This window comes from Myodes glareolus, chromosome 2 (assembly GCF_982192425.1).
Source record: "Myodes glareolus chromosome 2, mMyoGla1.1, whole genome shotgun sequence".
Lineage (NCBI taxonomy): Eukaryota > Metazoa > Chordata > Mammalia > Rodentia > Cricetidae > Myodes > Myodes glareolus.
Window position 1 is genome coordinate 45,258,229 of NC_142027.1, and position 17,636 is coordinate 45,275,864.

The 17,636-nt window shown below is 42.8% G+C and overlaps 1 protein-coding gene across 2 annotated transcripts in view; it reads left to right on the top strand.

Moving 5' to 3' along the window:
* Positions 1-9,711: 9,711 nt before the first annotated feature.
* Positions 9,712-17,636, top strand: part of Gsk3b (glycogen synthase kinase 3 beta) — a 138,827-nt gene continuing 130,902 nt past the window's right edge. For both annotated transcript variants that reach the window (XM_085685634.2, XM_048422883.3), the window contains exon 1: positions 9,712-10,296. In XM_085685634.2, the coding sequence (XP_085541760.1) occupies positions 10,209-10,296 (88 nt within the window). In that variant the 5' untranslated portion in view covers positions 9,712-10,208. The remainder of the gene's footprint in view (positions 10,297-17,636) is intronic.

The window sequence follows — 17,636 nt, forward strand, 5'->3', positions numbered from 1 at the left end:
ATGCATGCTGCTTCAGAGGCTTTCTCACGACAAAGCCTTGTCTGTAAAATACCTCCCATCATCCTCTAGTCTGCGGCACGGAGCCCAGGTTTCTTGGTGTGGCACTCCAAGCTCCCTCAGGTCTGACCCCAAAGCACCCTCCACACCTTATCTCCCATTATTCGCCACTATCAGTCTTCTGTTTCAGCAAAACTGGTTCTTCTGAAATCAGATGAACAGACACGCACTGTCCTTAATTGCTCTGACAGCTCCGGCCCCTAGGGCTTTCCTAAGGCAGGCCTTTGTCTGGCAGGCTGGAACTGAAGCATGACTTATTTCCCCTTTCTTCATCTCCAAATCCTTAGCCTCACTTCAGATAGAAGGGCCCTCCGCTCAAGCAACTGATTTTTGCACGAGTTACAACCCTGTTAGTACAAACTTATTAGTATTTTTATAACACACTAACATATTTAAAAAGGTTGTACATGAGTTTAGAAACAAAATTATTCCAATTTACATCATTTAAAATATTTATTGTTAATTTAGGTAAACACGTTTAAGACTGTATATATGAACATGCACGCAGGTGCCCTTGCTGGCTCAAAGAGCATGTTGGTTTTGAGGGGCTGGATGTGGGTGCTGGGAGCTGAACTTGGGTTTTCTGGAAGGACAACAAGCAATGTTAAACACTGAGCCATCTCTCTAGCCCCTGGATTTTGTTTCTCTCCAGCACTGTCTCATAGAGGCATTTTTGAGTTACACTTTTGTTTGTTTATTTTTCAGATAAGGTCTCACTCTGTAGTTCTGGTTAGTCTGGAACTTGCTGTGTAAAACAGGCTGGCTTCTGCCTTCAGAGTGATAGGATGTTACATTTATTTTTAATGGATGCTTAATACAGATATAATCCATCTTAATTTACTCAATGAAGTAATAAATAGCTAAAACTGTTTTCTTTACTTCCTGTTGGACCTGATTTTACTTGCTCCATGATCTCAAACTACCAAATGTCTGTTTTTGTGATGCATAGATTTCTGTCACCACATAACTTTTTTTTTCCCCCTTGTATGTTCTTTCCTCCTGTATTGTTCTGGAAAATAATCCTTATTTAAACTAATAGTATGACCCTTTAGTCCTTGGATTAACATAAGATATACACAAAATGAAAAGATAAATGAAGCTCAAAACATCATTATTTTCCAGGAGGTGGTGGCGCATGCCTTTAATCCCAGCACTGGGAAGCAGAGACAGGTAGGTCTCTGTGAGTTCGAGGCCAGCCTGGTCTACAGAGCTAGTTCCAGGACAGCCAAAGCTGTTACAAAGAGAAAAAAACCAAGTAGATTCAGGAAGAATAACTACACATAACACAACAAACCTGAAAACTCTGAAAACTAACACAGAAGGAAAAGAAATGCACAAATCTATAGGAAATAGCAAAAACCCTTTCTATAATCTTAAATGTAAATGGCTTTAACTCACCCAAAAAACTCTGAGGGATTGGATTAAAAAAAAATAAAACAAGAACCAACTGTCTCCAAGAAACATACTTAGCTAGCAAAGATAACCCAGATTAATATCAAAAGATGGACACTAACAAGAGAATAGAAGCCATGCACGGTTAACCTTATATCTAATAAAGTAGACTTCAAACAAGTCTTCTGACTGCCACATATATGTTCCATGGTATCTCTCACCATAAATATTAGCGTGTCAGAATTTTTGTTTTGTTATTTTTTTTCTCTGTGTAGTTCTTGGCTCTCCTGGAACTCTGTAGACCAGGCTGACCTCTAGAGATCCACCTGCCTCTGCCTCCCAAGTGCTGGGATTAAAGGTGTGCACCCCCATCCAGCAAACCCACTTCTTTTTTATTCTGCCATCCCTCCCCGAGAACTTTCACAGAGTCTCAGGTGGTCCCTTCAAACATTTTGGTGCATGAAAGCTTCCTACTAGCACAGCTTACACCTCTAACTCATCCCAGCTTAGGGTACACTTTTACTTCAATGATGGTGGATGGTAAGTTCATATTTCAAAAGCTTTTCTTAGCCTGGCATGGTGGCACATACCTCTAATACCAGCATTTGGGAGGTAGATACAGGAGGATAGGCACCCAGGGCCATTCCTGGCTACAAAGTAAGATTAAGCGCAGCCTCAGCTACATGAATTCCTGTCTCAAAACAACAACAACAACAACAACAAAGCCCTTTTTTTTATTTTTTATTTTTGAGACAGGGTTTCTCTGTAGCTTTGAAGCCTGTCCTGGAACTAGCTCTTGTAGACCAGGCTGGCCTCGAACTCAAAGACCCGCCTGTCTCTGCCTCCTGGGTGCTGGGATTAAAGGCGTGTGCCACCACCGCCCAGCAAAAACCCTTTTCTTAGGAGGGTGATGAGATGATAATCAAGGAGCGAAAGCTTCATTGGGTAGGATTTAAAAGAAATATTTATTTTATGTGTATTTGTGCCGGAGTGTATGTCTGTACCATGTACATGCAGAAGCTCTCAGAGGTCAGAAGAGGTAAGGGATACCCCGGAACTGGAGTTACAGATGGCTGCCACGGGGTACTCAAAATGACCTGGATATATATATATATATATATATATATATATATATATATATATATATATATATATATCCTGTTTTGTTTTCAAGCACACAAGAAAAGGGAATAAGATACCAACAAAGATGGTTGTGGTTGCTGGGAATTCAACTCAAGACCTCTGGAAGAGTAGTTAGTGCTCTTAATCAATCTCTCCAACCCCATTTTTTTTTGAGGTCTACTGCAGAGCTTATTGAATTTGATAAATTCAATTATTGAATTGAAGATGGTACATCTCAGGATCAAGAGGGGAGTTCTTGTAACATAAAAATGATGAATATGTGAGGCCATAAGTTCAACAGCCTGATTTACTCACTCCATATAAAATTGTCACTTGCTCCCCAGGAATATATACAACTATATCTTGTAAATCAAGAGTTTTTAAAAAACTTCAAGCCCATTTGCTATATTTGATCATGAATTTATTTTTTGCTAATAACTGATGAAATGCTTCTTACCAAGAATTGGTGTCTCCTGTGCTATTGTTTGCTCCTGACACACTAGTAAGTCTGTATTCTATATTTAGTTCATAGAAATTATTTTAACAAGCTGAGTAAGTCGGTTTAGTTAAAAAAATACCCTTGTATTTCATAAACAATGTACTATTGAAAACAGAAAACAAAACAAAACCCAGGACACTGGGTCTAAGTCTCCTCTGAGACTGTGGATTTGTTGGACTCTAGTATCCAAACCGAGAAGGAGTCGCCCCCAGAGACCACCTCACATACCACAGCCGATGCAAAAGCATGAGGATTTTATTAATTCTGTCATGACAGGGTCCCTCAGCATTCGGGAAGCCAAGAGACCCCAACTAGCTGGTACAGTCTACTTTTAAAGGAGAAGGCCCCATAGAAACAAGAGGGGTTGTTCCTTGACCATTATGATTGGCTTGTTCGAAAAGGGCTAATACCAATAATTGATTGGAGAACTATTGTCAGATCAGATGAGGTAAGAGGTCATTTTGACCCTGTTTCCCAGGGGACTGAGTCAAAACATACGTATGTGGGTATTGTTCAGGAACTGAGTATGTGCATGTGTAGTTGTAGGTCCTTGGTTCCCAGGGGAGGAGGGGAAGCACTGAGGCACAGAGGCTGAGAGGGTTTGGAATTGTCAGATGACTTCAGAATTGTCTAAAATCTTACAGATTCATCCTAACCTTAGGATAGTTGTACTATGCATCAAATAACACCTGGTCCTTAGACTAAGGAATGAGGGTACCAGTGCCTAGAGTTAGCTGATTATTGGAAATACATTTTTTATGGGGGTGGAGGGTTCACTTCTTAAGACAAAAATAGACTGGATGTGGTCATCATACCTTTATTCCTAACACTAGGAAGGCAGAGGCAGCAGCAACAGATCTGTGTGAGATAGAGGGCAACTTGGGCTCATGTTGAGTTCCAGGATAGCCAAGGCTATGTAGTAAAAGCATATTGAGAGGGAGAGAGGGAGAGGGAGAGAGGTCAACCCTAATAGCACATGTACTTAGCCCTGGAGACTATCAGTTTTAATTATAACTTGGGAACAAGCCTCTGGGACCCTCCCAGTCCTTTGTGCTTGCTCCATCACTGTAAAAGAACTATAATCTGTATCTGGATGGTTTTCATTCATTGTAATACTTCTGTGCTTTTAATGCATATCATGGTATCCTACAAAGATGGTGAGAGCTGAATAAATGATCATCAAATGGACTTCAGTATTTTGTTAATTTTGGATAATTTTCTAAAATAGAATTGCTAGGGGAAGGACATGAAAGTTATAGGTTTGAAAATCTCCTTTTCAGCTGTATTAATTTCAGCAAGGCTGCTTAAGATTGTTCTATTTGTGATCCTTTTTTGCTTGAGAAAATTTTACATGACCTCAGGTATATGGGTATATAAAATAAGTAAACAAGCTGGGTAGTTCATGCCTTTAATACCATATATTTAATACCTTTAATATAATGCCTTTAATTATATTAACTGTTTGGCCTATTGCTCAGGCTTATTATTAACTAGTTCTTATGATTTAAATTCACCCATAATTCTTGTCTAAATTTAGTCACATGGCTTGGTACCTTTTCTTAGTAAAACATATTCATCTTACTTCCTCTGTGTCTGGCTGGTGATGGACTCTCTGCCTTTCCTCTTCCCAGAATTTCCTAGGTCTGGTTACTCTGCCTATATTTCCTTCCTGGCTAGTGGTCAATCAGCATTTTATTAAACCAATACAAGTGACAAATATTTTCAATATACAAGAGCAGTCTCCCACATCATTGTCCTGTCTTTCACTAGTGCAATCCTCATCATACAACTACATAAATAAGTCTCAAGAATTAAATCTTGGTGGAATATTTGATGTTGCATGATGTAGAACATCTTCAACATTTTTCAGTTGAATGATATTTTAATTTAATAATCATCCCTGTTGAGAATGTCATTGTCATCGTGTTATATTGCTGTGAAAAGACACCATGACTATGACAATTCTTATAAAGGAAAGCATTTAACTAGGGCTGGCTTACAGTTTCAGAGGTTTAGTTCATTCTCATCATGAGCATGGTGGAGAAGGAGCCGAAGATTTCTCCATCTAGATCCATAGGCAGCAGGAATGGAGAGAGCCACTGGGCTTGGCTTGGGATTCTGTAACCTAAAAATCGACCCCAGTGACATACTTCCTTCCAATCCTTTGTTGTCTTTTTTTTTTCTTCCCATTTTTTGAGATAGGGTTTCTCTGTGTAATAGTCCTGGCTGTCCTGAAACTTGCTTTGTAGATAGGGTTGGCCTCGAACTCACAGGGATCCTTCTACCTGTCTCCCAAGTACTGAAATTAAAGGAGTGCACCATCACCACCTGAGTACAAACAGAAAGTTTCAAAATCAGGTATTTGGGGGCTGGAGAGTTGGTTAAGTGATTAAGGATACTGGCTGTGCTGGGTGGTGGTAGTGTACACCTTTAATCTCAGTACTCTGCGGATCTCTGTGAGTTGGAGGCCACTTGGTCTACAAGAGCTAGTTCCAGGACAGCTAGGACTGATACACAGAAAAACCCTGTCTAGAAAACAAAACAAAACAAAAAACCCAAAACACTGACTGCTCTTCCAGAGGACCCAGCACCTACATGGCAGCTCACAACTGTCAGTAACTCCAGTTCCAGATGATCTGATGGCAGATCTGTGGGCACCAAGCACAGACAAGCATACAGAGGAAACACCCATACACACTGAATCATAAAATAATTAAGAAAATAAAATTAGGTATTCTAGGGTTGAGGATCTATCTGACTCAGTGGGTAAAGTACAAGCATGAGGACCCAAGTTCAGATTTCTAGAACCCACATTAAAGCTGGGGTGTTTATGACCCCAGAGCTGGGGGACAGGCAGGTGGATTCTCAGAGGTCAATGGTCAGCCAGTTTAGCCATATTGGTGAGCTCTTGGTTTAGTAAGAGACCTGTCCTTTATTATTATTATTGGGAGTGGTGAGTGTCATGGTGTACTCATGTGGAGGCCAGAGGGTAATGTCATGGACTTGGTCTTCTCCTTCCACTGTCAGGTGGATCCTGGGGATAGAATTTAGGTAATCAGACTTGTAAAGTTAGTGCCTTTGCCAGACCCTAGGAGATGTGGGGACTGTGTCAGGAGAAAGTTGTGGAGTAGAGAACTGTAGAGGCTAAGAACAAGGGATGTGAATACTGGTTCTGCTCGGTTAATTCTGTGGATCTTGGAAAAATGAGCTATTCAAGACCTCGGTTGACTCAATCTGAAAATAACACTATTTAAGTGGCAGGCTGGGTGTGTAGCTCAGTGGTAGAGTGTTTCCCTGGCATGCCCATCACTGTAATTTTTTTTTTAATGTGAGATAGTACATACAAAAATATTTGAAAGCATTATCTGGGCACACTAATACTATGTCCAGAAGTTCCCACCATATAGGAAGGTAAAGTAAGAGGTGTTAAGATTCAGAAAACCATGGCTGAATGTTAAGTTTCAATATTTCTGTGGTGTCCATGCCCTTCCACCCCCGCCTGGAACTCATTATGTAGACAAGGCTGGTCTTGAACTCAGAGAGCTACCTGCCTCTGCAGAACTAGGATTAAAAGTGTGTGTCACCACACCCGGTCAGTCCCTGTTTTATTAAGTAAACTTTTCTTCCCCCAAGTCCTATTTGTGGACTGGAATGTGTATTTTTTTTTTCTTCCCTGTGAAAAGGGAAACCTTGGGCAGATTTAAAACTCACGAGTTAAAAATATCTGAAGGGAACAGAAAAGTTACTAATCCTAACCTTAAGGTAGACTATTTTTGTACTAGTTCTATATATAAGAATAGCCATGCTGCCAGTTTCTATAAACTAAGCATTTGTTATTTACTTTGCTGTTGGTATAATTAGGTAGGAAGGATTTAAAGTTTTGCATAGAAGCATTTTAGGAACAGTGGCAAAGGTCTTTTTTTTCATAATAGTACGGAGAGGCACCATTCAAATGAGAAAGTTGCCAAGCAAGGCATTTGCTTGGCAACATTCTTTACCCTCCCCCATGGCATCCAGTGACCTTATATTCTATTTTAATTGTGAAGAGCAAGAGCCTCTACCGCTCTTGGACTATCAAAACTATGCCAAGGGATGACTTTACAAATTGTCTCTTGGGCACATGTTTTCTGGGATTTTCCTTTGGTCTACACGGTTTTTGACATTACGGTGGCCAACACTTAAGATTTAAAGATCTCATAGAAAAACCCAATGTTATGGTTTTGGTAACAAAAAAGTAGCACACGATTATCTCAATGGTGGACCAACGTTTCTATAAGGCAAAAATCTGCTAAAGCTGAGCAGCTGCTCTCCTGAAGGGCATAGATGGATACACCCGTTTCCACATCGCCTAACATTCCCATTGTCTTCTACCAGGCCAGTCTCATTCATCCGCGTTGTCAAGCCTCTGTAGACATCAGAGTCTGCAAACACTATCCAGACCTTTACTGTCTCCCATCAAAGCTTACTTTGTTCTGACCCAAGTCCCTCATCAGATTTAAAAGCAACAGCTAGGTAATCTGATCAAGTACGTGTACTTTTACACGTGCTTTCTGGAGATAGCATCTCAACAGAAAGAGATGACTATGCAGGTGGATATTACAAGCATCACGGGATTCCAATCGGGGTTGCGAGTGTCCACTCTTAACTGACTCCAGTCATTGTAGCCATACCACACAGCTCTCGGACGGACCAAGGCAATTGTTCCCTTGTAGAACAATGGAGGCTGGACTATGTGTGAAACCTACTTAAGCAGCAGTGTGCAGAACACCTAATAGACGAAAACCTGCTACGAGCATTCTGACTCGTGCTTCCTCGGAGGCTTCGGGGTAACTGGGTCTGACATTTCCCCTCACCTGTTTTCGGGGTTGCTTTTGAGCTGGGCAGTCGCGCCCAAGGAGCGCGCGCATCTAGCATGAGCTCATCTCTCGGGGGCGTTTCCAGAAGGTCGGGCCTGGCTGCCTGCCGCAAAGGGCCCGTGTTAGCAGCGGTCCCCCCGCGATGGGCGGGTGCAGCTGCCCAGAGGCGCTGCCTTTCTGGACGCTTTGTTCCTATTTGGGCGTCAGAGGGTTCGACCCCCAAGCCACGGGGGCCCTAAGCCTTTGGGGGGGGAGAAGAGGAGCTCAGATGCTCAGCACGCGCGGAGGCGCGCCCCGCCGAGCTCGGAGATGGGGACGGTCCCTCGCCCCGCTCAAGCGCTCCGAGTGCAGCCCGCCGACCGCAGCACTTTCACACCGGCTGCACAGACGGCACGAGCGTCCTGTCGGGGAGCAGACGCCGGCCGACCAGTCAGGCCGTCCGCCCGCTCCAGGGACGACCCGAGGCCAATCCCACTGCAGCTAGGTCTTGCGATGACACGGCAGGGAGCACCCATTGGCTGCCGCCACGGGCCCCCTACACCCTCCTTTCTCGCTATGGCGCACCCCTTAACCCCCCTCCCACCGCGCTTCAGTTCGACACAGCAGACCAATGAGATGGCAGTTTATAGACGCCCTCCCTCCGCTTTCTTCTTCTCCCCACCTCAAAGAGGGAAGGGAAGTTCTGACTGGCGGGATGTCCTCGGAAGCCCCTGTCCCTTCACCAATCACAGAGAAAGGTACACGCCCAGCGGAGTTGTCTAGCCAATGAGGAGACGGGCGTGGGGCCCAGCCGTGCAATTCCTCCCGCGACTCGGGAGTTTCGCCGTCCTTAACTCTTCAGGCTTTTCCCTGCGGGCCGGCCGCTCTGATTGGCCACTGTTGCTATTGTCGAATCTCTTCTCCAGCCAGCCACGGACCGAGGCGATTCCACCTTCCTTCGCTTCGGCTGCCTTCGGCATTCCTCGTTGCTGGGGCGTGGTCTCCTGGCAGCGCTTTCTCATTGGTTATTCAGGCCGCTCGGCTTTTTCCGGCAGGAGCCGCAAGCCAACGACGTCTTTGATTGGTTCCGGTTTGAGCTTCGGCTTACCAGCCGAAGCTGGCGGGCGCGGGCTCGGCGGGCGATTCCCAGACGCCTGTTACGCGGGCGGCGGGGCGCTGGGCGGTGTAAGGCTGGGTGGGGGAGGAAGGAGGCGGAGAACGAGTAGGAAGGGGGAGGGGGAGTGGGGAAGGGCTAGGCGGCTGCGCAGACGGCGCGCCTCGCACAGAGCAGCCCCCGACCCGGCCGAATGCGGACTTGTGCTGCCGCCGTCGTCGCCGCCAGGGCCGAGTGACAAAGGAAGGAAGGCAGTGAGGAGGAGCCGGCCTTGCAGCCGCTGACAGGGCTTCGGGCTCGGGGCACAGCGCGGACACTTCCTGAGCAGCCGCTGAGCAGAAGCGAGGGGCGGAGGCCGGCCGTGCCGGGGCCGCGGACGGGGGAGGGGACCCCGAGGGACGGAAGCGGTTGCCGGGTTCCCATGTCCCCGGCGTATGGGGAGCAGTCAAGGAGCCGCTGCCTGGGGTCTGAAGCGAGCTGCCTCCGCCGCCGCCGCCGCCATGGCCGCTGGATCCAGCCACCGCCTGCAGCTGCTCCTGGCGCAATGAGGAGAGGAGTCGCCGCCACCGCCCGCCGCTGACTCGCGACTCCGCTGCCCTCCGGTTCACCCGGCCGCCGCCGTCAGTCCGCCGGATCCCGCTGCTGCCGGAGCCGCAGCGTTTGCAGTCGCATCTCCGAGCCATCTCCTCCCTCCTTCCCATCCCCCTTCTCTTCAAGCGTGAGGCTCGTGATCCTTCCGCCGCTTCCCTTCTTCATTGACTCGGAAAAAAATCCCCGAGGAAAATATAATACTCAGAGTACTTATTTTCAATCAAGTATTTGCCCTCGTTCACGTGATATATATATATATATATATATATATTTTTTTTTAAGGATTCCACTCCACCCTTTTTCTCCCCTCCCAGGAAAGGGAGGCGAAAGAATTGTATTTTCCCCCCAGCCCTAAATCATCTATGTGTTAAATATCCGTACTGATCTGTCTTGAAGGAGAAATACATCGCTCTCATTTTTTTTTTTTTAAATAGCTATACAAAAGGAGTGAAAAGCCAAGAGGACGGAGTCTTTTTTTTTTCTTTCTATTTCTTGCGGGAAAACTTAATGCTGCATTTATCATTAACGTAGCACCCTAATATAAAACAAAAGGAAGAAAAGGATTAAGGAAGGAAAAGGTGATTCAAGAAGAGCCGTCATGTCGGGGCGACCGAGAACCACCTCTTTTGCGGAGAGCTGCAAGCCAGTGCAGCAGCCTTCAGCTTTCGGTAGCATGAAAGTTAGCAGTGAGTATCGATTTTATTTTACACCCTTTCTTCACCTCACCATTAAGATAAGAAACCTCGAAATACCAGGACCTTAAACTAACAGACCTGATAGAACCAGCAGAGGTAATGGAAAAGGGCAAAACCTGTCTTGAGTCGAGACGAAGCATCTCCCTTTTCTCCTCCCATGTCCGTACCCCCATCCCCCAGCCTCATTAACCTTGAATTGAGAGAATATTAGTTTTATTTGGCTGGTTGAATTTGAAACTCGTTTTCTTCTCGCTGTCTTTTCAAGCGCTCCTGTGCCTCCAGGTCAAAAAGCGACGGAAGCGTTCGCTTGCCCATCCCTTTGAATAAGGAGGACAAAACTTGATTAATAAACCATGATGTACAGTTGCCGAGTATGTGTCTTCTGGAATGAGGGAGGTTATTTTAGTTAGCCTAGGTTATCATGGTTCTGTACTCTAAACAGAGATACTAAGTGTCCCAGGCTCCTAATATTTCTTTTTGCCCGTGTGACTATACAAAGTATTTCTTAATCTGGGGATGGACTTGCTTGGTAACCCACATTCATGCTGGAGACAAGCTAGCATTTCTTCCTCGCTCTACTAGGCGCTGGTAAAAGCTGAGAAATACCCCAGATAGATATCCCAGCAGTTGCATCTCTAAGTGCATTGTCTTCAATTGGATAAGTGGTCTAATGTGTTATCTCTTAACCTTCCTGTTTTGACGTCGCCAATCTGTCACCATATAATTTGTTTTAATCAAAAGGTAACTTGGAAGTGGATTCAACGTTTGGTTGAGACTGTAATATCATTGTATCAAATACTAAGTTAAGTGCTAATTGTCCCTGACTCGTCATTTAAGTTTAATTTTGAGGTGTCATTGCATTCATTACTTGTTAATTTTTAGAGTACAAGTGGATAACCTTTTAGGATTATTTAAAATGTATCAATATCTGTCACTGTCTTTTGCCCGGGTATCTATCTGGGTTGAAAAGTCTGTGTTATTGAAGTGTTTGATATACTGAGTATCCAGCGTTTAAATGGATCTATTTGTGGAGATGTTTATGTGGTATTTAATGACAGCTTATTTGACAGTGTACTTGCAGATTCTGGCAAAATATCTCGTTCCCTTATTCTGTGAGAAGGAAGAGTGAGGACCCAAAAGCCCTTTGCTGCTGAGAGAAGCTGAGCTAACTGGAGAACTGAGATTTTTCAAAAGTTAAAATGTATGTGCTGTTGTGTGAAATTGTTTAAGCAATCGGAAACGATTCCTTTCTGTTGCACCCGAGACTTCAGTTCGTGTAGGCTTTTGGAACTTGCCCGAAACTAGGAGTCCAAAGTGATAGCTGAATGGGAAATATTTTTGCAAGTTAACTTTTTCCTTCAGTGACTAGCTAGTTTAGACTGCAGGGTATGTAAAGGGGGAAGCTGATTTGCATCTTACAGGGAAGGGTCATGCTTTCTAAGCACTTTGTGGAGTCATTTGAAAGGAATTTTTAAAAATTTGAGGGTAGTTTTTTAGCTCTGAAGACCTCATGATAGCTGCTGAAGAAGAACTTTGCGTGGAGCTTCAGTGTGTGCTGTATGCTTTGGTTAGTTAAACCAGGCAGTCAGTTCTAGGCAATCCATTTATTAGGTTTCAGAGATCTGTAATGCTAGTATAAAATACCAGAAATTGGGAACTTTTCATATTTTTTCAGGATTTTCCTTAAAAACAACTTGTTAATTCTTGATAGAGGTTCTTTAGGATGGAGTAAATTCGAGGAGTGTAGTTTAAAGTGTTTTAATTTTTGTATTACCCTGTCAGACAACATTAAAAAGATGTTGATATTAAAGAGTTTAACGCAAATTATGTTTTTGTTTTTTAATAACCTTGATGTTCAGGTTAAGGACATGTAGATGAAAGAGGCAGGCATTTGTTAGGGTGCTGCTGTTCCTAAAGGGACTCTTAAAACCTCAGGTACATCAGATAGTCTTGTCTCCAGAACCTTGGATGGAAAAGGCCTACATTCAGAAAACAGTGAAGACAATAGCATGATAACTGTGAGATTATAAAGTTGCAGATTGAATTAGTTGTTCAGAGGAACAAAGGAAAAGGGGCTGGAGCAGGAAGATTTCTGTGGAGATGGCCTGTGCTAGACAGGTGCTGATATCCATGAGCCGATGGAGAAGCATGCCCTGGTGTAGGGAGAAGGGACAGCCAGAGTCCTGTGTTCCCCGAGAGGCAGAGAGCAAGTTGCCCTATCTCAACTAGAGGGGCCTAAAGAGGGCAAAGAAGGGGCTAGGCATTGAGACTTAGAGGAAAGTTAGTTAATAAAGAACAAAAGAGGCCTGTAAAAATTCGGGTGGGGATCTAAGAGCGGTCTGCACTAACTGGATTGCTAAACAGGATGTTCCAAGGTGACTTGGAGAGACATAAGAAGCCTTCCTGGGAGATCGCAGATGATGTTATAAGTCAGGAAGGGGAATGTGAAAACGGGATGAAAGGCACAGATTTGAAGGCTGTGAGTGAAAAGCTGGCAGGGCTTTTGGACTGGACTGAAGGGGAATATTTGTGGAGTCAGGAGTTAAAAATAAATTCTGAGGTTATTGGTCTGGAAGACTTGACCGCTGAGTTTCATTGTTCATTGTAATGGGAAATTGAGAAAATGCTGAGATGAGAGGATAGATGAGTTCACTTTTAAAAATGTCATGAACAATAGGTTTCCTTGAAATTCAGCAGACAGCAGCTAGTTACTGGCAAAGACTTTTTAGCTTTCTAGTTTGTTAATTGCAATTTCTGATCTTCACTCACAAATGTCAAGTTAGTATTTAAAAGCAGGAACTAGGAGTTTATATTTAAATCCTTTTTTTTTTTTTTTGAGACAGGGTCTTTGTAGCCCTGGCTGTCCTGGAACTTACTTATTATGTAGACCTGTCTGGCCTTGAACTTACAGAGGTCCACCTACCTTTGCCTCTGGAGTCCTGGGATTACATTAAACATTTTAGGCATTTTATATTGTCTTAATCTTTGGGTCATTCTTAAATTTATTTTTTACAAGTAATGATTCTTATGTAAAATTTGCCTGTAAAATAATAATGGTCTTTTAATATTATTTAAAAATTGATTATAATTTTTTTGTTTGAGGCATTTATACCAAGTCTAAATAAGTATATTTTAAATACTTTTTACTTGCTGTAATGAAATCAATATTTTTATCCACATCCAGATATATAAATGATTAAGTGAGTATCAACATATACACAGGTTCTTTGGAATACCTTTTGCTCAAAATAGAGAAAGTGCATGGTAATTTTGGTTAGAATTTTGTCAGTAAGTGCTTGTGGTGACCTATTGGAAGGAAATTTGACTAGGTGCCCAGCAGGCAGATCACTGAGTTCAGTAAGACCAGCTTAGTTTACATAGCGAGTTCCAGGCCAGCCAGTATTGCATAGGTGGACCCTGTCTCAAAATAAAAAGTCATTAAGGAAGATAGACCGATTTGTAGCTCATAGTAGTCTTCAGTGTCAAACTACACTTTTCAAATCAAAGACTAGTTAGCAACTTGGAGACTTTCTAGTTTTCAAGGGAAGTTTGTTTCTTTTTCTTTTTTATTTTTTCTATTTATTTATTTATTTGGAGACGGTTTGTCTGTGTTGCCTGAATGTCCTGGAACTAGCTCTGTAGAAATAGGGATCCACTTGCTTCTGTCTCCCAAGGTCTGGAATCAAAGGCATGTGCCTGGTTCACTAGCTAATTTCTTGATTTTTACTATTTAGTCGAGAAAACATTGCTCATGTGTGAGATTGAAAACCAGGACCTTGCTTTTAACTTCTGTCAGCTAGACTGACTCATAGTTGTTAGCGGCTTAAGATAGTTAGGTAAGATTTGCACAATCTTTCACTGCATGCACCTTTAGAATGCTAATGTTCAAGTGACAAGCATTACTCTGAAACTTTAAAGGGACCCGGACACCTAGCTGTTTGTTACGGCTGATGGGGACTGCATTTAGACGATGAGGTGTCTTCTCATATTTCTAGCCCTTCAGATGGTACTTTCTTTCAGTTTCATCAGTCTCTTATATTGGACTTGAGTTGCAGGTGTGAGATTTTGTTTTGGGTAAACAAGGCTGGGAGAGCCAAAGTCTTGAAACAGTATATTATGAGATGGGGAGACTCTATTATTGTCTGAGCTTTGTGCATAGAGAGGGCTGAGAAACATGCTGGCCCTGGTGTTACAGTTCCTTTTTTTTTTCTTTTCTATTTCTGGTTTTTGTTCCTTGCTTACTACTAAAAACATTGCATCTTTTAATTTAGCATATGTCTGTGTGCATGTGGAGAGGAGTCAGTTCTCTCCTTCCATGATGTGAGTGCTGAGGCCTGAACTTAGGTCCTCAGGTTTGGTGGTGAGCACTTTTACTGGCTGACCTTCTTTACTTCCATTATTTTTAAATAAGATTCAGGGGCTTGAGAGACAGAGATGAGGAAAGGCAGGATATGAGAATAGTGCCTCTTGGGTACTCCACCCTCCAACGGAGAATGGAAAGCAGAGAAACATGGGTGAAGCAGTGAGACCTGGTGCTGAGACAGGACCAACCTGCTTCCCCAGGCGCTGTTCGGCAAAGAGCATAGTCACTGTGAGAAAATAAAGTTGAAACAGTTAGCATCATTTTCTGCCTGATCTTTCAGGGATGTTCAGTGGTGGTAAAAAGGAAAACTATGCATAATTTGAAGAAGAAAAAGAGTTTCCTGGTACAGGGATTTTAATATGGATGTTGCAATCTTGGCATCTAACTTTGGTTTTACATATCTTTCTTGATTATTACAAAATTTGCCTTTGACAATTGTGACCATGATGTAGAAAAGCATGTTTATGTAAAAGCTGCTGTGCAGGGCAGCAAGGAAAAGCTGACAGCCGAAGGAGAAACATTCTTCCTGAAATTACCTTACTGTTAAGTTTACAGATTAAGACTGGTGGCACGGGTTCAAAAGGTCAAGGCTCTCATTGCTTGCCTCAGGTAGATCCCAGGAACCACATGATAGAAGGAAAAAACTCAAGTTATCCCCTGTCCTCCATCTATATGCTCCCTTCCGTCAATAAATGTGCAAAGAGTTAAAATATTGAAAGATATTTATTCCGTGCTAGTATTTATTATTGGGTTTTTATTCTAGTTTCTTTTGTCTATTTGGTTTTTGTTTTTCGAGACAGGGTTTCTCTGTAGCTTTGGAGCCTATCCTGGAACTTGCTCTTGTAGACCAGGCTGGCCTTGAATTCATGAGATCTGCCTGCTTCTGCCTCCCGAGTGCTGGGATTAAATGCGTGTGCTATCACTGCCCGGCTGAAGTTTATTCTTAATGTTTACAGATTAATGAATTTCTGTGATGGACTTGTATTTTGTGTATATGTATTTAAACTAACCAAATAGATCATGAAGCCTTTACTCAGAATGTCCATTAGAAGGGGAGTTAAGTACAGATGTGAGAAAACTTTCGTGATAATTATAGGTAAATACTAATAATAGTCTCGAACGGTGAGTGCTCAGTATCCTGTCTGAAATAATTCCCAGTGTTTATATTTGTGTCTGCAGCGCCAAGTGTATCATCTGTCTTTCTAGAAGTAGATATTTTGTTCATAATAAAAAGACACAGGAAGTTAGCCTTTTCCTTATGTTTTTTAACACCTTAGACGAGAAAACCTGTTTTGAGTGCTCAGAGGCACAGAGTGTGTCAGTGTCAAGGAAGCTGGTGCCTTTAACCTCTTTAAGAGTGCATGGTTTCCTTCTGCTCCACACAGCCATTCTGTAGTCTGTCACTCACGTTATGTAGTCATGAAGTTTAAAGAAATCAAGCAACAGAGCAAGGCTCTCGTAAGGGAAGTTGGTCTTCTACCTTCAGGTCCTACTTCTCTGATGCAGCCTTAACTATGACAGCTTTTTTTCTAGTAGTCTTTGTCATTTTATTGAGTAATATAATTTCAGCTGATTTTTTTGTTTGTTTGTTTGTTTTCTTTTGAGACAGAGTTTCTCTGTAGCTTTGGAGACTGTCCTGGAACTCGCTCTGTAAACCAGGCTGGGATTAAAGGTGTGCACTACCACCACCCGACTGATTAGTATAATTTTAGTTTATCTTTAAAAATATGAGAGCGAGCACTGGTGGCGCAAGTCTCTGATCCCGACTGCTCAGGAAACTGAGGCAGGGTAGCAAATCCAAGGGCTGCTTGGGTAGCTGACATTCTGTCTGAAAATAAATACGAGCACTGGCTATATGGCTCAGTAGTGGGACATTTGTCCAGCATGTGTGAGGCCCTGGTTCATTCTCCAGTACTAGGAGAAACAAATTCAAGGCAAATATAAATGAAATTAGCATTAGATATTGCTTTTGGCTTCTCATAGTAGATAGCATTGTCATGTCCTTCTGTCTTTGGCTATAATATAATCAAACTATTATTTTTAGTCAAACTTAAATTATTCTCACTATCTATACATCGAACAGTAGTTTGTGATGCCCACACTTCCGTTTTGAAAAGAGGTGTATTGAAATGTTATTCATATACTGTAAAGTTTACCCATTGAAAGTATACATTGTAGTGGTTATTAGTATTTTCATAGAGTTGTGCAGCCATCACCATGGATTGATGTTAAGATATTTTTACCCCCCACCCCCCCAGCACACACAAAGAAACCTTGGGTCCATTACTGATCACTCTGCATCATCTATTGCCTAGTTATAGACAATCATTAACCTATAACTCTAGTCTAGATTTCAGCTTATAAATGGGTTTCTATGCTGTGATCTTTTCTCCCCCTTCACCCTTGCTTTTTTGTTGTAGTTTTTGAGGCAGTAGATTACTATGTATTCCTTGCTGCCCTGGAACTTGTTCTGTAGACTACCTTGGCCTCAAACTCAATCCATCTGTCTATGTCCTGTTGAATACTGGGATTAAGCAATGATTCTCAGCTTTCCTGATTCTGAGATCTTTGATACAGTTCCTTATGTTGTGGTGACTCCAAAAAAACTATTGTTGCCACTTCATAACTGTAAATATCTGATATTCATGGTATCTGATAAATGACACCCCCTGCCCAGTGGCTGTGACCAACAGGTTGAGAACCACTGGACTAAAGGCATGCACCACTCTGCCTGGCTCCTCTTTGGTCTTCACAGTTTGACTCTGCAGTCCAGGCTGTCCTGGAATGTGGCATCATCATGCCCTCACTACTCCAGTGTCTTGGAGGCCGAAATTATAGATGTGACATGTAACTAACATCTGTCATTGCCATGTTCTTTTATAACCAGCTTCTTTTACTTGCCATGTCTCCACGGTCTTCCATGTTGTAGCATGTATGAGGTCTCCTTCCTTTTTATTGCTGAATAATA